Source organism: Phocoena sinus, chromosome 21 (genome assembly GCF_008692025.1).
Source record: "Phocoena sinus isolate mPhoSin1 chromosome 21, mPhoSin1.pri, whole genome shotgun sequence".
Classification (NCBI taxonomy): domain Eukaryota; kingdom Metazoa; phylum Chordata; class Mammalia; order Artiodactyla; family Phocoenidae; genus Phocoena; species Phocoena sinus.
The window spans coordinates 33,408,402-33,428,387 of NC_045783.1; the positions used below are offsets into that span (position 1 = coordinate 33,408,402).

The 19,986-nt window shown below is 49.0% G+C and overlaps 1 protein-coding gene across 5 annotated transcripts in view; it reads left to right on the forward strand.

The window, feature by feature from the left end:
* IKBKB (inhibitor of nuclear factor kappa B kinase subunit beta) overlaps positions 1 to 19,986 on the forward strand; it is a 47,709-nt gene that overhangs the window by 13,960 nt on the left and 13,763 nt on the right. For all 5 annotated transcript variants that reach the window (XM_032618300.1, XM_032618301.1, XM_032618302.1 and 2 more), the window contains 4 exons: positions 1,323 to 1,392; positions 13,371 to 13,459; positions 14,482 to 14,571; positions 16,683 to 16,807. In XM_032618300.1, the coding sequence (XP_032474191.1) occupies positions 1,323 to 1,392; positions 13,371 to 13,459; positions 14,482 to 14,571; positions 16,683 to 16,807 (374 nt within the window). The remainder of the gene's footprint in view (positions 1 to 1,322; positions 1,393 to 13,370; positions 13,460 to 14,481; positions 14,572 to 16,682; positions 16,808 to 19,986) is intronic.

A 19,986-nucleotide genomic window follows, 5' to 3' on the forward strand; every position in this document is an offset into this window, starting at 1 on the left:
CTGATAACCGATGACAAATGGGGAACTTGACAACACTTCCATTTTCCCCTTTATCTTCCTAATCTTTGACAGCTGTCTGATTCCTAACTGCAGCTATTTAGGGAGATAAAGCCATGTCATTGTAGTTGAGTGGACAGTCCTTAGAGGGCAGCGTGGGAGGGGTGGGAGGTGACCAGCTTACAGAGGCAGAGGACTTTGGACGTCATCTTGTAGGCAGCAGGGAGCCGTTGGCCAGGGAAGACTGACACAGACTTTGGCGTGATTGACCTGGCACGGGGTGCAGGATGGTGCAGGGGACGCGGGAAGCGATTGTACCCCACAGGGCCTTGGTCCATGTGGTCACCAGGGCACCTGGGGTGCCCGCGGTCTGTCCTCTTTGTTCTCCAAATGAGGTGGCTCATCTTTCGCATCTCTAGAAAGTTCAGAATCCGCACCTGGTCTGGGGAGACAAGCTTGGCCAGTACGGGAGCGAGGGTAAAAGCCAGAGCTGATTGAGGGAGTGCCGTGTGTGTGCCTGTCGCAGGGAGCGGCTGGCGGACGTGTGTGGGTGTGGGTGTGAATTAACGACGGGGCACCCTGTCGGGAAGTTACTTCCTGAGGTTGAGGCCAGCTTCCAGCAGCAGATGGAGTCCCTCGACAGGCTTGCCAGGGCCAGGAGGGCACAGGGGCTGAGCGTTTGGGCACGAGCCTCAGGTGGACCTGTGTCCTATGGCAGCTCTGCTGCGCAGCGGCCGTGGTGGCAGACGGATGGCTGGACCCCTGCCGTCCAGCACCCTCACCTGTGAAGTGGAAATGCCGCCAGTGCTGGCCTGGGCAGGGGAGCGGGAGAAAGGGTGAAGTGAGATGGGGCAGGTGAGGCTGCACTGAGCCCGTCCACGCGGCTCTGCCAGGTGCCCGGCACGTACGAAGTGCTCACTGCCCGGGCCCTGCTATCATCCCCACCCCACAGCAAGGCCGCGTCGGGGAAGGGGTCGGAGGGAGGTGTTCAGTGGCTCCTTCAGGCTCTCGAGAGCAGTGGACCAACTGTGGCTGAGCTCAGATGGGCCTGCGTCCCCCAGGACCGCGGCACAGGTGAGACCCTGAGAATGACTCAGGGTTAGGGTTACGGTTACACATGGGAGCGCTTCTAGGAGCTCTCAGATGCTTCCTCCTTCCCCGCCTGGACCGACCCTGCTCCTCCTGCCCGGGCTGGCTGTCCACCCAGGTCCCCAAGGCCCAGGGCCCGGGGAGTGCTCAGACGGCCTTGGCTGGTGAAGGGCACTTGTGGGCGCATTGGTGGCTGGTGAGCGCTCCCCCTGACGCCTCTTTCCCCTTCTTGACAGTACCTGAACCAGTTTGAGAACTGCTGTGGCCTGCGGGAAGGAGCCATCCTCACCTTGCTGAGCGACATCGGTAAATCCCAGCCCTGGAAGTCAGGCCATGCCCTCTGGGGAGAGGCCTCTGGGGGTGAGGAGGGGAGATGACTGGTCCTCCGGTCTCTACGGAGGTGGGGTTGTCGGGGACAGACGGTGGTGGAGGACTGGGGACGGTGGGGATGTCAGCAGGGCCTAGTCGGGCCGGCACTGAACGCAAATAGATTTCCCTTCCTTCCAGACTAAGTCATGAAGTGAACGATGGTATATATAGGGTAAGAGATTTCCTTTCCCACTAAAAGCTCCACTCCCTACTTTCCCAGAACAGCCAGTGATGGAGTAGGTTGTCTGTCCTTTGAATGAATTTCATCCCTTGGCAGTGAATTTTTCCACTTCCACACTGGCAGTTCTTTTGCTGGCCGCAGGCTTAGGAAAAACGGGCCTTGTTTATCCCTTTGGGGCCCGTGGTGTCCTCCGAGGAGGGTGTCCGTGGCCCTCAGAGAAGGCCTGGCTGGCAGCCCGGCTGGCCTGGGGAGCGGGAGCCTGACCTCATCCTGCAGGGGTCAGATCCAGTCTCCTTCACCCTGGCGCCTGCTATTATTTAGGGGTAAACCTCCGAGGTTGGTGGTGCAAGGATCTAAAGTTGAGAGGTACCCAGAGTTCATAACTGAGCCTTTGCCCCCAGATTTGGGGAATGATGTCATTTTCACCCCTCTGCCACCACAACCTCTTCGAAGCTGTATTTTTCTTTTTTCCTTCTATGCGTTCAAACTTTCTTTTTAGGAAAATATCAAACATATAGGAAAGTCGGAAGAGTAGTGAAACCCACACACCTGTCACCCAGGTTCACCAGTTGTTACCGTCTCACCATGTCTGTAAAGCTGTGTTGGCTGACGCTTGGCCTGGGAGGGCAGGGGTCCTCTGGTCCCCGCGGCTCCGGGTCTGCCTCCCTCTCGCTCTGTGCAAGAAGGAAGTGAGCGGAACCGAGGGATGACATGCTTAAGGTTAGGATCCGAGCGGTCGGACGTAGAAAATTCCCTCTCCCCCTGTAGCCAGTGTCCCTGTCCTGTGGATGGGGTTCACGGTGAGGGCAAGTTGACCTGGCACCAGTTTGGGGTTTTTTTTTCCAGCTCTGTTGAGGTATAACTGACAGGTAACACATGTAAGTTTCAGGTGTGCAGCGTGAAAACATCGCACCGGTTCTGCGTGACCAGCATGGGCGTCCGTCACCGGCCAGACTGCTTCCCTCGTGTGGGTGTGTGGGAGGTGCCCTCTCTGACTCCCTAGGGCGTCCAGTCCTAAGGCCAAGATCCCACCTGTTCCCTCGACACCTTGCCCCACCCTGGCCCATCCATGCTGTGCTTACACATTGACCTGTTTTTTGCCCCAGTGGCCACATCATCAGTTTATTCTCTGTTGGGTTGAAGGCAGGTTAGGAGGTTGGGGAATATTCTTTTGCTCTTCATGGGCAACTGTGATTTTGTTTCTCTCTGGTTAGAGCTGCTTCAGGTCATTTTTTTGTATGTTTTTCCCTCAAATGTTGTGCTTCCCCTCATTCGATTATTTGTGCATTCAGTAGGTCGTTATTAAGAGAGTCTTTAAATTATTGGCTCAAGCGCACGAAACCGTCTACTTGCTCATGCAGCCTTCTACTGCCTCGAGTGACTGTAGTGATATTCATGGAGCCTCTGCTGGTCACGCGTCCCTTGGTGTGGGCACATGTCACATCCAGTTACCTTGGCCTCCTGCGGTAGCTTTCCTGTGATGCATTCAGGGTGTCTGTGTGTAAGTTACATGTAAATCAGTCATGAAGACAGGAGACTGGTTCACTCCATGTGCTTATGTGGCTCCGTTCTCCTTTCGGTGGATGAGTATCAAAGGTCTTTAGGTCGCTGATTCCCTATCTTTCCTCTCTGTGGCCCCAGGTTGGAAATAATGAGGCTTTGAAGTACTAGTCAACTAGACTTAAGTCCGTGAAGGCCGAGACTTAGTCACTGCTGTGTCCCTGGCATCTGGAACAGCAGTAGTACCTTATGTAGCAGCTTCTTTGTAAATATTTGTCAAACAAATGAAATAAATCCCAAAGGAAATTAGAATAAGGACCTATTTTTTTATTTAAAAGAACTGCTGTCCACATATAATTAAATTAACACTTCCAGATCAAATACCAGCGCTTCCACCTGTTGGCAGTGTGACCTAGGGCACGTTATTTAATTCTTAAGGGCAGCAGCTTTATTTGCTGTGAAGTGGGAACATAACTCACCACGTGAGAACCGTTAGGAGGGTGGAGTGAGGGAGGTGGGACATGTAATCCCAGCACACGCTCTGCTCGCCGCGTTACCGTGCATTGAGCCCGTGCTCGTCCCTTCCTCCTGTCCTTCCCCCTGGGTTTGGGTTCATAGCACCCCTTTTAGAAAACCTCCGTCGCCTTCATTTGGGTTGTGACCCGAGGCTGGGATCCAGTGAGCCAGGCAGGTGGCTGTCTTCTGAGACGTCCCTCCCCGGAAGTGGCTGCCTCTGGGATGCCATCAGGCCCCCTGATTTGCAGGCTTTGGTGGAGGTTGCTGATAAGCCTGTATTGTACTTTCACTCCCTTTTATGATTTGTGTACGAGATTCATGAAGTTTATTTATTTTGCATGGATGTCGTCACAGAGACCAAGTCCGAAAGTTTTTCTGCGAGTTCATCCAACATAACTCTTTTGTATTCTGGAACATTTCCTGAACCTGTTTTGTTCCAGTTTGTCCCAAGGGCCGGCCGCACGTCCCCTTTGTGGAGCTGCCCTGCTGGTCCCTGCCAGGTTGATTTCAGATAAGGGCAGAGCCCCACCCTTGCCTGCCAGGTCAGATTCACGACCTTCTCCTCTGGGTGACACCTACTTGCCTTTAACCTCTTTGGTGCCCTTGGCCTCCCAGAGATGCTCACTCAAAGCCGCGTCAGGATGATAGACGTAAGCGGGATTTTTTCCAGTGAGCTTTATGTTGCTCAAGAAGATCTTGCAGAGTACGCATGAGTGAGTGAGCAGACGCCCGGCAAGCGCGTGGGTGAGCCCGTGTCCTGTGCCAGGACGGACAGGCCTGTTAGAACATTGCTCTTATGCTAGTAAGAGGTCTGGGGACAGGTGGCAGAGGCAGCTGGAAGTGTTCTGTCTTCCACGTAAAGCAACCCTAAAATAGCTCCAGGAAGTTGTATCTCAGTGGACCCTATTTAAACAGTGTGCTCCTTATCCTTTGGAAAACATTGCCATGTGTTTCCCTCTGCCAGCTGACAGCAAACCCCTATGCACTCTGGAGGCCCAGGTCTCTGCTGCCCAAAGAGCGGGGACCTGCCCACACCCAGGCTAGCTGGGCGGGACAGTAAGCGATCACCGTCTTAGATCTTAGATCTGCACCCATCTTGATTCTCCAGGTGGCTGGGGTACCGTGGTGACCGACCATCCTGTCCTCTAAGCATTCAGGGCCCCCGCTCCCCATTTTGTTTGTGCTCCGTTCTCTGAGTCACCATCTCTGTCCCTGTTAGAGCTGCTCCTAGCAGGCCTCCAGCCCCAGGGAGGGTTCCAAAGGGAACTCAGGGCTTTAGGGAATCAGAACACTGGGCTTTCTGTTTTGTGTTTATGTAATTGTGGATTTCTTTGCTTATTCTGTTGAATACTTACATTCTGACTGCACTGCTGATTATAATAAAAGATGACTACCTGGTCTCAGCAATCCAGGTCATTTGTATATAAAATATACGGAAAGGCGTAAATAACCAGATTAATGAATGTAATCATAATAGAGAAGACAGCTGCTCTCAGTCCTGGCCTCGCTGCCTCTCCAGCTCTGCTGCCTCTGACGAGGGCCTTGCCTCTCTGGAAAACCGAGGTGACTTTCTGGGCCTGCGCGTCTTCAGCTTTAAATGAGGCATTTGGGCTGGGTGACCCCTAGGGGCCCTTCTGACTCTGAATATTGCTTTTTCATTGTTCAGGTTCTGATTTTCAGAAAGGTTGCCCAGAATGTCTTTGACATCTGCTGCAGTGCCCCAGCCTGCCTGCTTCCCGCGGTCCTCATGCATCATCTTCTGCCTGGAACCTTGTCCTGGTGCTGTGTCTGTTCCTGCCCCAGCCTGTGTGTCCCTCTCTGCGCCTGGGTGACCGCCTGCCACTTCCACTAGTATTCTGTATGCCGGGCCATTCTCACGATATCTTTATCCACCAAATCTTTTCCAAAGTCAGGACATTGAACGCTGACCTCCACCTTCAGCTCCATATCCACGTCTACACAACATTTCTCCCCAAGTCACTTCCAAATTGAAGTCCTAGACGTTTTCCTTAAAGCCGATCCCTTCCTGACGTCCTCTCTGTTGGGTCACTGGCCCTGTCTTTCTGCCAGCTACCCGACACGGCTGCCGACCTCGAATCTCGTCTCTTCCTACAATCTGCCCTCTTCCTGGTCCTCACCATCCCATTTAAACAGTCTCCATCCAGGGCTTCCCTGGTGGCGCAGCGGTTGAGAGGCCGCCTGCCGATGCAGGAGACACGGGTTCGTGCCCCGGTCCGGGAAGATCCCACATGCCGTGGAGTGGCTGGGCCCGTGAGCCATGGCTGCTGAGCCTGCGCGTCCAGATCCTGTGCTCTGCAACGGGAGGGGCCACAGCGGTGAGAGGCCCACGTACTGCAAAAAAAAAAAAAAGTCTCCATCCTTTCCTTCGCGCTGAGCATCGCACTTTTCCTTTCTGTTCCCACCACCTCTGCTCATTCAGTGTCGCCGCACATCACTTACCTGGAGTCCTTATTCCCATTTTACTAGCCCATCTTTCGTGCTTCTGAAAGGATGCTTTCGTCATAATCCACCACTAGATCAAGACCAAACCTCATAGCCTCCCATCTCTCCTGATCCCCTCTAGCCAACTTCAAGACCCACTTTTCCATCCCCCTGCGAGCCTTTGTCCACACGCTCCTTTTTAGAATGCGCTCCGGCCCCTCCCCACGACCCTGCGCTTTCAACCTGACACTCCGTGGGGAGCGCCCTGGCCTGGCGAGCACAGTGGGTCTCGCTTTCGGGATTCTCGTGCCCTCGTGGCCTCCTCCACTCAGGACTTGGTTTCCTTGCTATTGTTATGTGACCTCTGCCTGTCCTTGACAGTAAGGACTGACTTCTGGGTTTGGGGCCCATCGACCAGACTGTGCAGTAAGTGAAGAAAACGGTTCGATCCAGTGGCACATTTTTGACGACACCTGGCACACTTATGTGTGAAGACACTTCCTGAGGATGGTTGAATGAATGAGAGAAGATTTTGCACTTCTCTCAGCACTTGGTGTGGCTGCCTTGCCAATGAGGCATAGGGGCTCTTTTAGCCAAGAAACCGTTAGCTGGACTAAATCTCCACGTCTGCACTTGGCCTTCCAGCCTGTTTTGCTTGGAAAGCCCAGTGACACCAAAGCGACTGGCACATAGTAGGCATGCGGCCAGTTTTTATTGTGTGAACGAATGTCCTCTTGCCCTTCTCCCGCACTGCTGACTCAGACTGGTGACTCAGTTACCAACTGGTAATTGTCTTTTCTTTCCCTTCTAATCTCTGCGTCAGCTCTCTGGTCCATTTATCTTTCCATTTCTTCCATTGTTGCTCAGGACTGTATCCTGAGCAACAATATTCTCAAGAGAGCTTAGTAATCTCTTTCAGTTCAGGGTATGGTCACTAGGCTTCATGGACACGATCCTTACACAGCTGTTTCTCGACACGGGAGTCTAGCTGGTCCTGTCCCCTAATTTGTGGAGTGTGGTTTGGGATTCTGGCTCATCAGTAAGAACTCCAGGAGTGCCACCGTCTTCAGTTATAATGTCTGTGTCTCCCTCTTGAGCTGAGAGAAAGCTGGGGTCCAGACCTGGGTGCTGTTCCTGACAAGGACAGCAGGAGGGAGCAGATACGGACCCCTCCGAGCAGCGTCTGTCCTAGGAAATGCCACTGCGTGGTGTAAAAAAGTTCACACGGAGTACTGCTTGGCAACACTTTTCTATCACTGGAACATGAGAAATTAACCTGCAGGCTTTTCTGCTTTGTGGTGTGCTTTTCCATTTTTATACACTTGTAGTACCTCTATTATTAGGGTCTTCGATTTTTAAGAAACTTTCAGACACAAAGGTGTTGTTCTTCATCTCAGATTCTTACGTTCCATCCAACTGAAATCAAATTAGATTCTCTTGGCTTGAGACAATTACAATTCATGACACTCTCCTGAGGTACCGTTGTGTAAAACAAGGCACCGTCAGACTGAACTAAGCCTTTTAAAGACTGATCCCGTAAGGGGAGCTGTCTAAGAGCTCCTGCCCATCAAGGTTTTGACCATTTCACTCGGTCCAAGAAACCGTGTATAACAACACCTATAGGATTTTTAAATTCCGGGCTTTATTAAGTTGACAAAAAAGCATTTGAGAATAAATGACTCCCCCGAAATGAGGACTCAAGTTTGTCATGTACAGTTGCTTAAGCATAACAGTAGACAGCTGTTAATAGTGATCACTGGCTTGGTCACCAGCTTGCCCTCTGTCCTCCCTAAAGACCTGGTGACAACTCTCAATCTTTGTAGTGTCGAGAGCAGCGCTCTCCGTGTGATCTGATTGCCCTCCCTGGGAGCTTCTTGGGACACCTCCCCTGCTTGTGCCCTGTGTCACTGGCTCTGAGAGGTTCACATCTAACTTCAGAGGCCTTGCCTCAGTCTGTGTTTCTCCTTGCTCTGAATACAGTGAGTTTCAATGTTCATATATCCTGCTCTTGAACAAACTGACCCACGCCTTTATGTATTACACCCTGACACTGTGTCACATACCCAAGCAGGCCTTTGTGACTCAGTCACTGAGCAGGCATGCCCGGTCTCCCCACAGGGTGCTTCCGCTGGCCACTCGTTCACATGCAGCAGCGGCAGCATCCCTGTGTGCAATGTCGTGTCTGTGCAATTATTAGTACTTGTTATTACACGTTGCTTTGGTTCTTTAATAAAGATTAGTAAAATAAAAATGAAAGTGCTGATAAGAAGCATGTCCTTTAAAAGTTACTGTAACCAAGAACAGTGTTTGGGGGGATTTGGTGAGGCACACTTTGAAAGCAGCGAGTGTGTTCCTTCATTTGGACGTTTGTTGGACCTAAGCCAATCACTGTACCCAGTTATGAAAGAAAAGAAAAGAAGGAACAGGTGTGAAATGTTGAAACCCTATGGTCAAAGGCTGGGTTTAAAAGGGCAGATTTAGGGACTTCCCTGGTGGCGCAGTGGTTGGGAGTCTGCCTGCCAATGCGGGGGACATGGGTTTGAGCCCTGGTCCGGGGCGATCCCACATGCCACGGAGTAACTGGGCCCACGTGCCACAACTACTGAGGCCGGCATGCCTGGAGCCTGTGCTTCGTAACAAGAGAGGCCACCTCAATGAGAGGCCCGTGCACCACAAGGGAGAGTGGGCCCCGCTCACTGCAACTAGAAGAGCCTGCGCATAGCAGCGAAGACCCAAGGCAGCCAAAACAAATAAATAAATTTATTTTAAAAAAAAGAAAAAGGGGCAGATTTAAGGAGCGGTTTTGCGATTTGACTTAATGTGCGGATGGAACATCCCCGAGAAGATGGAAGTTGGGTGTTTATTTATTTTTAAAATAAATTTATTTATTTTTGGCTGCATTAGGTCTGTTGCTGCACGCGGGCTTTCTCTAGTTGCGAAGAGCAAGGGCTACTCTTCGTTGTGATGTGCGGGCTTCTCATGTTGCAGAGCACGGGCTACAGGCACGTGGGCTTCAGTAGTTGTGGCATGCGGGCTCAGTAGTTGTGGCTCACAGGCTCTAGAACACAGGCTCAGTAGTTGTGGCGCACGGGCTTAGTTGCTTCACGGTATGTGGGATCTTCCCGGAACAGAGATCGAACCTGTGTCCCCTGTATTGGCAGACAGATTCTTTTTTTTTTTTTTTTTTTTTGTAAAATATCATTCCTTATTTTTTATTAATTTATTTATTTTTGCTGTGTTGGGTGTTCGTTTCTGTGCGAGGGCTTTCTCTAGTTGTGGCAAGCGGGGGCCACTCTTCATCGTGGTGCGCGGGCCTCTCACTATCGTGGCCTTTCTTGTTGCGGAGCACAGGCTCCAGACACGCAGGCTCACTAGTTGTGGCTCACGGGCCTAGTTGCTCTGCGGCATGTGGGATCCTCCCAGACCAGGGCTCGAACCCGTGTCCCCTGCATTAGCAGGCAGACTCTCAACCACTGTGCCACCAGGGAAGCCGGGCAGACAGATTCTTAACCACTGAGCCACCAGGGAAGTCCCTGAAGTTGGGTATTTAACTCTCAGTTAGACTTTCTCCAGTGTTTTCAGGAAACATTCAGCATGAAAGTCTTTAATCAGCATATCTGATCCCTTGGTTTCTGTGGAGGACTTCTCTCTTACCCCCCTCCCTGCTGTGCCCTGGCCGAGAACCCGTTAGTAAACCTCTCTTAGTGTTATGATCACTTTTGCTTTTTACCTTTTTTTTTCCTAATAAAAAAAAGGTTCATACCATTACATCATTGACATCCCTCTGAGTTGGGTAATATAAACCTAAATAATTTTTAATAATTGCCTGTTATATTATGGATTTCCCATAATTTGTTCAGCCGTTCCCTGATTGATGACTTTCCATTAGTTTCTAATTATTTCACTCCACACTGTGCAGTCCACATCCGTATTTGTATGTGATAGTGCTTTTGATTTTGTAAGCTGGATTACCAGAGGCGGAAATGAAGGGTCAAATGATATGTATGTCTTAAAATTTAATAGCTTTTGCCATATTTCTTTCCCCCAATTGCACAGCAGTTATTACTCCTTCCAGCAACATAGGGAGTGCCTTTTATCTCTCATCTAAAATTCCTGCCAGCTGAAGAGGTGAAAGGCATTTCATTGTGGCTTTTTTTTTAACGTATTTTTTTTTGGCTTCGTTGGGTCTTCGTTGCTGTGCACAGGCTTTCTCTAGTTGCAGCGAGCAGGGGCTTCTCTTGTTAGGAGCATGGGCTCCAGTAGTTGTTGCCCGTGGGCTCAGTAGTTGTGGTTCGCAGGCTCTAGGGCGCAGGCCCAGTAGTTGTGGCACACGGGCTTAGTTGCTCCGCGGCATTTGGGATCTTCCCAGGCCAGGGATCAAACCCGTGTCCCCTGCATTGGCAGGCAGATTCTTAACCACTGCACCACCAAGGAAGTCCCTCAGTGTTGCTTTAATGTGCACTTTGTGGACGGCCGGTAAGCTTGAGCGACTTTGTGCATAATTGCATAATTGTTCACGGTTTGCGTTTCATTTCTACTCCTGTAAGTTACTGCTTCACTTGTTCTTTGCCCTTTTTTCTACTGGGTTGCTTTCTTTGTGTGTATGTGTTAAAATGGTCTTTCCTTTTTTACATTATTAATTACTAAATTACGGTGATAGTAGATAATATTTATTATTTTTAGATGAACTTAACCTCGCAGAATAGAAATATAGTAATCTTCTCTTGGACCCCATCCTCAGTTTTTATTCTTAGTTCTACTGGTCTGAATCCAAAAACTTTGGAGCCATCTATCTAACCCACCTCTTTGTTTTTTTATGTTCCTTTAAAGTAAAAAGCTATGTATTTTTTTTATTAGAAAAGTAACATAACATTATGATTTTGAAAAATAGAGGTTCAAGAAAGGAAAAACAAAAGTTTTCTTGCTACCCTAACATCTGGGTTGCTTTTTTATTGATTTGTAGTAGCTTTAGTCTGTTAGGTATATGCTTTTTGGCATATGTGCCGCAGATATTTTTTTTCCCTTTTTTTGGTCTTTTGCTTTGTGTATAATGTCTTTTGCCATAAAGCTTTCTTTCTTTTTTTTTTTAATTGAAGTGTAGTTGATTTACAGTATTTCAAGTGTACAGCAAAGTGATTCAGTTATACATACATGCGTGTGTGTGTGTGTGTATACACACACACACACATTCTTTTCTAGATTCTTTTTCACTGTAGTTTATTACAGGATACTGAATAGAGTTCCCAGTGCTATACAGTAGGTCCGTGTTATCTGTTTTATTTATAGTAGTGTGTATCTATTAATCCCAGCCTCCTAATTTATCCCCCCCACCCCGCCTTTCCCTTTGGTAACCATTTCTTTTCCATGTCTGTGAGTCAATTTCTGTTTTGTAAATAAGTTTTTACATTCTACATATAAGTGATATATGATATTTATCTTTCTCTTTACCTTTCTACTTATTTCACTTACTGTGATAATCTCTGTTTCCATCCATGTGGCTGCGGTTCCACCCATGTGGCTGCAAATGGTGTTATTTCATTCTTTTCTATGTCTGAGTAGTATTCATTGTATATATGCACCACATCTTCTTTATCCATTCGTCTGTCAGTGGACACTTAGGTCACTTCCATGTCTTGGCTATTGTATATAGTGCTGCTGTGAACATTGGGGTGCGTGTATATTTTTGTTTGTTTTTTAATTTATTTGGTTGCACCGGGTCTTAGTTGCAGCAGGTGGACTCTAGTTGTGGCTCGCCGGCTCCTTAGTCGTGGCATGTGAACTCTTAGTTGCAGCATGCACGTGGGATCTAGTTCTCTGACCAGGGATCGAACCCGGGCCCCCTGCATTGGGAGCATGGAGTCTTAAACACTGTGCCACCATGGAAGTCCCCTGGAGTGCATGAATCTTTTTGAATTAGAGTTTTTGTCTTTTCTGGGTAAGTGCCCAGGAGTGGGACTGCTGGATCACATGGTAACTCTATTTTTAGGTTTTTAAGGAGCCTCCGTACTCTTCTCCATAGTTGCCATGAATTTTTAAAACCTCTTTATGTTATTTGTATTGCTTTTCTTTATGCCATATAGTTTTCCTCACATGACACTACTTTTTTTTTGCTAAATTTATCCTGTGGTGTTTTAGAATTTTTGTTGCTAATGTGAATGGGATTTTATTTTCTTTTTCCTTTCAACTGGATCTATGACAGGGAGAAAAACTATTGATTTGTATATACTTGTTTTGCCTCCAGGCAACTTACTAAATTTTTCCCAGTTTTTAGTCTATTGAGTCTTCCTGGCATAGAGTCAGATCATTTCCAATTAAAGGTAATTTTATCTCTTTCCAATACTTCTTCAATTTTTTCTTTTGTAATACAGGTTGTTAGGACTTCTGTTGAAGTTATTAAACCTCTCTTAGGGGTAAAAATCACGTCCTGCTTGGAGTCGTAGCCTTGGCCATCCTGGGTCAGTCGCATAGTCATGTTTGCTCTTCACGGCAGAAGCTGTGGTATCAAGTGACTTCACAGCCAGCTTGTGCAGGCTCCTTCCTTGCCAGCTAGATTCTGAGCCCTTTAACGTTGGGGACCATGCCCTCCTGATTTTATGTCCCTCAGAACCCAGCAGAGAATGGGGCGCATAACAGGCACACGTTGGACTGTCAGATGTATTGAAGGTGCCCCCATTCTCTCCTTCCAGAGCCCCCCACTTCCTCCTTGGAGCCATCTCTGCCCTGCGGACTCTACAGCAGATGACCAAGTGCTCTCTGCCCAGAGGGCCCTTCTCCCTTACCTGCCCAGCAGAATTTAGATTTTTTTTGAGCCTCTAGACCAGAGAAGTTCCCCTTCTCAATCTTTATCAGCATCACCTGGAGGGCTTGGTAAAACACAGATTGTGGGGTAACCTCCAGGTTTCTGATTCACTTTGTCTGGATTGGGACCCAAGGGTTTTGCATTTCTAACAAGTCTGCATGCTGCAGGTCCAGGCAGCGCAGTTTGAGAACCGCTGCTCAAGACTGGAGTTGGTGACCTCGTGGGTGGAAGGCTCAGAGTTCTTTGCGTGAACGAGGCAGATTCTGGTGCTGGTCCAAGTTCTGCTCACGTAGCCGGGTCCCCTTCCCTTCACCGGAGGGGTGTCTGCCGGTCCCCGTCCCTCCACTGTGATCCCCTGCACCAAGTCAGGGTGTGTGTTGGGGGCACGCGGTAATCATCTTTCACTGGGTGGGCGATTCCAAGTGAAAAGCATTGTCCAGGCTTAACGAAAACTCACTCCCCTTTCCACCCTGTCAGCCTCTGCACTTAGATACCTTCACGAAAACAGGATCATCCATCGCGATCTAAAGCCAGAAAACATCGTCCTGCAGCAAGGGGAGCAGAGAGTGAGTGACCCTCCAGGGCCTGGGGAGGGCGGGTGGCAGCTGGGCGGGGGAGGAACCCGCTTTGTGTGTTTGCGTTTCTTTGCTCACAGATTTGCTTTGTTTCTCTGGGAATGCTTTTTGATTTGAAACGAAATTCCGCGGAAAAGTTCTCGCTTGCAGATTGAGGCAGGTTTGAATGGACCACATTGTTAGTCATCCAAGTTGCAGGAATCTGATAAGAAAAATAATGTTTATCTTCCAGCTGACACCCCCAGCCTTTGGGACTTGCACTTCTTGGAAATGGACTTTCTGTTTTCCATCTGTTTGAGAGCCTCAGCTTTTGAAGCTGACAGGGAGTCCATCTATGAGTTGGTTCTGGACGTGGCTGAGAGGAGGCATTTGGAGCTGGCACCTGCCCATGGGGCCTGGTCCAGCCTGCAGTTTCCCCAGAGCTCTCAGGGACCTTTTCCGGGGCCCCCTGCTCGGGTGTGGGGTAACCTCCCCGCAGGGCTTGGCCCTGTGCTCTTCCTGGCCTTGTTTGTTCAGCTGGGTGACGGGCAGGGGCCCAGCTGAGTGGGATGCAGTCACTCAGCTCACGGACTGTCTGGTCTCTTCCACGCAGCTTCCTTCAGCATCCTAGGTGTGACCCACGCCTGTCCTAGCTCTCACCTTTGGCCCAGTTCACGCTTATTCCTGTCAGTTCTAAGATTTGAGAACTAAAGGTATTTGCTGGGAAGGAGCTGGCCTGGTCCTTTGCGTCTAGGTTTAGCAGTCCTGAGGGCTGCTGCGTGGTCTGCTAATTTTGATCCTCTGGCAGTTGGTCGCAGAGCAAGGGAGAACATGTGCCTGGCGTTTTTACATTGTTTCCTTTTGCCTAAAGCTACCGTGTCTAGGGCATTCTCCTGTGTATTTGGTGGTCCTTTGGAACGTAGGGTCTTAGGATTGGAAATTCAGAAATATCCTCTGCTCTAACAGAGACATCCAGAATTCTTGCAGGACAGTATACTCTCATAACCGTCAGGTTTCTCCTCCCTTTTTTTCAGTTAATACACAAAATTATTGACCTAGGATATGCCAAGGAGCTGGACCAGGGCAGTCTGTGCACTTCCTTTGTGGGGACCCTGCAGTACCTGGTAAGAGACGGGGTTTCCATGTTTGTGTGTCAGTTTCTGTCCGATGGCTGTGTCTGTGGGGCTCTTCCTCTATCCTTGCCTTCTGCCATCTAAGTTTGCCGGCTCTTGGATGTTTCCTGGGTGCCTAGGAACTGTTGTATGAGGTCAGACTCATAATCCATTCAAGTCAGCACGTTTTGCTAGCAGAGGCCTTATGGAGGGATGTGGTCGTCTTCTCATATCAAAAGGGCTCTGCTCCCGGGCCCTCGCACGAGTCCCATAACCTCTCATGCTGCAGTATTTTGTCTGAGGACAAAGAGTTTAAACCAGGTTCTTGCTGGCCTGTAGGGGCCCCAGTTTCCACGCAGCATCTCAGGGGCCATGGAGGAGAGAGGGCTGAGCTTTGAGCTCCCACCCTTTCTTTTTGTTATTTGGTCTTAATACTGCGGTTCTATTTGAGTCACTCATTCATCCAAGAAATATTGGTCAAGTGTAGTTTTAGAGTTTAGGAGGAAAGCAGGCATCACCCTGATACACAAATAATGAAGAAATTACAATTGTGATAAATACTGCAAAGGGAAAGTTCAGGGTGTTATGAGAATATATTTTAGGAAGACCTAGCCTGGTCTGGGACCTGAAGGATGAGTGGGGGAAAGGGGGACTGGGGGAGGGGGAGAGAGAGGAAGTTCCAGGTAAAGGGATAGGACATGGGAGACCAGAAGGTGTGGCAGGAGCCAGAGAAGAAGGAAGAGGGTATCTCGAGTTGAGGCTGGAGAGAGAGGTAGAGGACAGATTATTCAAAGCCTTGTTGGCTGGGTTAGAGATTTTAAACTTTATCCTGAAACCTCTGGAGAGACGTGGAAGGTTTTTAAGTGTGAGAGGGATTGGATTTACCTTTTGAAGAGACCATGCTTGGTACAGCGTGGCGGGTGAATTGCAGGTAGTGGGTGAGTGGTAAGGAGGCTGTTGTACTGAGCTGGTCCGAGCTGGTGGAGGGCCTTGAGGATGTAGAGGATGGTTCAAGAAATGCCTGGAAGAGACCCAGCAGAACTTGGTAATAGATTGTTTGCAGATGATAACCAGTACATGTTGATTAAAGGAGTCTACAATTTAAAAGAGAAAAACAAAAAAAGGTTGAAAGCCACTGGGCTCGACGAGCTTAATTATCCTACGTGGTTCTCATACAGAAAGAGAGAAAGCAATTATTGAGGTCCTTTTGAGCGTATCCATAATTCCCACTAACCCCCCAACCAGGCAGTGGACTGCCTGTTTATCACCTGCTCTGGGGGGTAGAGGATTCAGAGCGGGGACTCGGGGCTGTGACTCAGCACGTGTGTCCACATAACGTGACCCTGTGGGTCCTGCCCGGTGTCCTCTGGACCCCTCGTCAGCTCAGCAGCAGTTAGTGAGGACCCCAGGCTCTGACAAGGATGCTCGGCCAGATTGTTCACTTGCGGACCTAAAACTTCTGTCCATAACCAGACACAGAGGCTGACCTGTGCGTCCCCACGTTTTTCCTCTTGGTTCGGACTCCGTGGTCCTTCGTGAGTGTCATGCCTCCAGCCAGCCTGTGCTCAGTCCTGCCTCCACACCTTCGCTTGTCATGGTCCTTTCTGGGCTGTCTGCCCTGAGGCACTCTGATCCGTTCCCGTCCCACCTGTGCTGGGAAGCTTTCCTTGGTTGTCCCAGCCTCTCTGCTTGGGCAGCGGCCATGCATCTGACCTTTCCTACCTGACTGCAACAATCCATCCCGCTGTCCGACCGCATGCTGTGGACCTCACCACTTTAGGGGACCAGCTGGCATGCAGTGCGTGTGCTGTGAACGGGTGTGCATAGCCGGGATCACTTTCCTTTGTTGTCCGTGCCCTGTCTTCCCCTCCCTGCACAGTGCTGGGAAAAGGATACACGCTGCACTCCGGTTCACCTAAAATACCCCCAGGCCCTTGGTTTCAGCACCGGGACTGAATGAGGTCCAGAGAGATGTTAGGGACCACCTGCTGAACACGTGGTCACCTCCTCACCCGGGGCGGGGCCCAGGGAGCGTGCGGCACGATAAGAGGCTGGGTGCCCCCCTCTGTGGTAGACCCTCAGATGGGGAGCAGCTCAGGTATGTCCCCACATTGTCACCACAGGCCCCTGAGCTGCTAGAGCAGCAGAAGTACACGGTGACTGTGGACTACTGGAGCTTCGGCACCTTGGCCTTCGAGTGTATCACGGGCTTCCGGCCCTTCCTGCCCAACTGGCAGCCCGTGCAGTGGTGAGTGAGGGCTTGGGGCGGGCCGGCCGCCCAAAGCGGGGAGTGTGCCCCTGTCTTTGTCAGATGTCACCTCACCTGTGCTGTCTCACTGGGCGCCCCAGGCTGGGCCTGAGACACCTGTGACCTCTCACCCAGAGGAAGTCCCGTTAAGACCTGGCACGTGGGCAGTCTGAGCTCCAAAAGCCTGGAAAGATGGAAGGTTGTTAAGTGTCAACCTGGATTCTGAACCTTAACAGCTTTAAATCCAGTACTGTGTAAATGACTGCTCTGTGCAGGGCAGGAGGTCCTTGTGTTTACAGAGTGTGTGTGTAGTGTACGCTTACACTGAAAACACTGTGCATTGGTAAACAAACAAATAGCATGTTCACATGACAAATTATGAGCTGTATTTACATGAAAATTTATTGTTGACAAATTTTACTGTTTTTAAAAGCGTCAAAAAGTGGCTTAAAATGTGAACTGAATACATTTCCAAAAAGATTTTCTAATAAAAAAAAGTCAAAGGATACAATTAAGTTTTTAAAAATTACTCTATATTTTGAAACTTCTTTTCTGATTATAATACTAACGTGTGGTTCATTGCATACATAAAAGTTAACCATTACTGAAATGCATCATTTAAAAACTAACATCCCCCTAAATCAGTTAGGATTCATTCACAATGACTCCTTGAGAGACCACACTAATTGGAATGATGTTACTGTTGTCCAGCATTATCTTTTTATCTCCAGTTTTTATTTTTTGGAGCAGTGGTAAGTTCATGCGGTTCAAACTTCTGAGTATAAAAGTGGAAAGTCATGGTTCCTCCCCACAGGCATCTGGTCCCGTTGATTTTGGGTCCACCTCTGAGGATGTCTTGTACGTGTACAAGCAAATGGGCATGTACCTGTTTGTTAACTCATTTATGTGTGCCGCCCCATTTTACCTCAGTGACAGTGTAATGTGCACACTGCCCTGTACGTGCTCTTCCAGGATTTTTACACTGAGAATTGCCTCCAACTGCTGTGAACATACCTCTGGGTCTCCAGATTCTTCATTGTGCCTGTGTTTATTTAAAAAACAAAGTAGGTTACCCTACATACTCTCACAGAACCTGCCTTTCAAACTTGCTACAGAAAATGCTTTCTGTTTTTCCATGTTCTCTGTCACATCTGTTTGCTGTTCCACTGTAGTTGGTTTAACCTGTTCCCCATTACTGGAAGAATCAGTGGTTTATAATTTTTACTTCTTAAAATAACACCAAGAATAACATCATTGTAGGGAAATCCTTGTATGTCCGCAGTTATTTCCCTGGGATAAATTCCTAGCAATGGGATCAACAGATCAAAGATTATCCGCATTTTAAAGGTCTTCCATGTGCACTAACAAATTGCTCCACAGAAAGTTTGTATAAATAACGTTTCCACCAGGAACGTACGACGCTGCCCCTCTGTGGGTCCACACTGGCTGTTGTCACGTTTCTCAGTATCTTTCTGGAAGTAGCGAAAACATTGACTTTTTCAAAGGACAGGTACTTACATCATGAGATTGTTTATTTATAAGACTAACATGTAGCCTTTGAAATCAATTCCAGAAGAGTAGTTTTGTGTGACGCGGTCCAGTTCAGTCACCGTTCACATGCCAGACACTGGAAGAGATGAACCAGGCACGGTCCCAGCTCCTGAGGAGCCTGGTGACGTGGCAGAGAGTGCCCTCCTGTGGGGACTGACTTTAGAAGAGGCAGCGCTCCTGAGCTGCGTTCTGGAGTGTTGAATTAGCTCATTACATTAGTCACACCTTATCATGTAACCATCATGACAAAAACTTTAAATGTCTGTACATCTATAGTGTTTTTAACTAACCAAGGAATTACTGCATTTTTTCAGTTCAAATGTCGAGCGTTTCCATTATTTATAACAAGATGAGTTAAAGTCCATTAGAACTAGAAGAAGAAATGCTATTTGAAGCTATCTCTAATGGCCTGGCATCTTCATAGTAAGTTTTTTGTCTGCAGAGCCAGCCTCCTGTATGGAGCCGGGAGGCTGGGTGACCACTTGCAGGTGGACATCTCTGAAACCTAGTAGCCGTGAGACGTGTCTGTCTTGTCTGCCTTGTAATGCCTCAGGCAGCTTTAGCAATTTCACTCTCATCTCAGATGGCAGGTAGATATTAATTTCAGGACAAATGCAATTTGAGCTTTATTATCCTGTCACTGAGCTACTGTGAAGTACATCTTAGGACCGGCCTAAGCAGTGAGCATTTCACTTACTGTGTCCTTTCCTTTATCTGTATGGTTTCCCGTTGACAGACCGAGTTTCTGTCAGAGGACCATCCCATTGTGTGTAATGACAGCCTGACGTAGAGCAGGCAGGTTCCAGCTGGACCCCAGCTCTTCCAGGCTACGTGTGTTCCACATGGTCCGGTTCACCCCTCGCCAGTGAGGCTTCAGGGCTAAAGCATTTTGCATTTGAATTCCTTACCTGTTTTTGAAAAGGAAGGATGTAGACATTTAGACAGAGTAGAAGGAGCACCAGACTTTGGATCTGAGGCCCCGGTGGTGTGACCTTGGGCAGGTCACCTGATCTTCACTTCCTTACCGCTGAATGGGTGGCTGAAAACTGTCTACCACATGAGGTCATCGGGCAGAAAAGGGCGTGTTCACAGTCAGTGCTTGGTTATCTGTGAAGCATTATTCAGACTTACGTCATCTCCCTTGTCACCGAGAAGATTTGAAACCAGTTTAAAAATTTGCTTCCTTCAAATACTATTTCAGATACATCAGAAGGGTCTCTAAGTTGCGAAGTATAACTGTTCATTCACCATCAGAAGTAACGCTTAGCCACATGCATTAAGAGGGAAGTGTGTGGTGCGTGCAGGTTTCACGTGAACAGGATCCTCATGCAGTGATCTTGGTGTGCACGTCCTAATTTCATCCTCTACCAAAACGTGAGAGTTTTGTGTTTGATGAAAAGTAGAAGAAAGATAAGGATGAGCCAGGGTGAGGCCAGGAATCAGCAGTACAAGCCTGAAGGTCAGTGACACTCACTGGGCAGTACTGACGGCCTTAAACTCTCAGAGAAGAGAAGCATCCTAGCAGGACGCAGATGCACTGGCCGGCATCCCAAGGGGTGGACTAGTGACCTGGGGGCATCCCGTCCAGTTGTCAAGTGGAAGGCTACCGGTGTAGAGGGGCTGTTGGC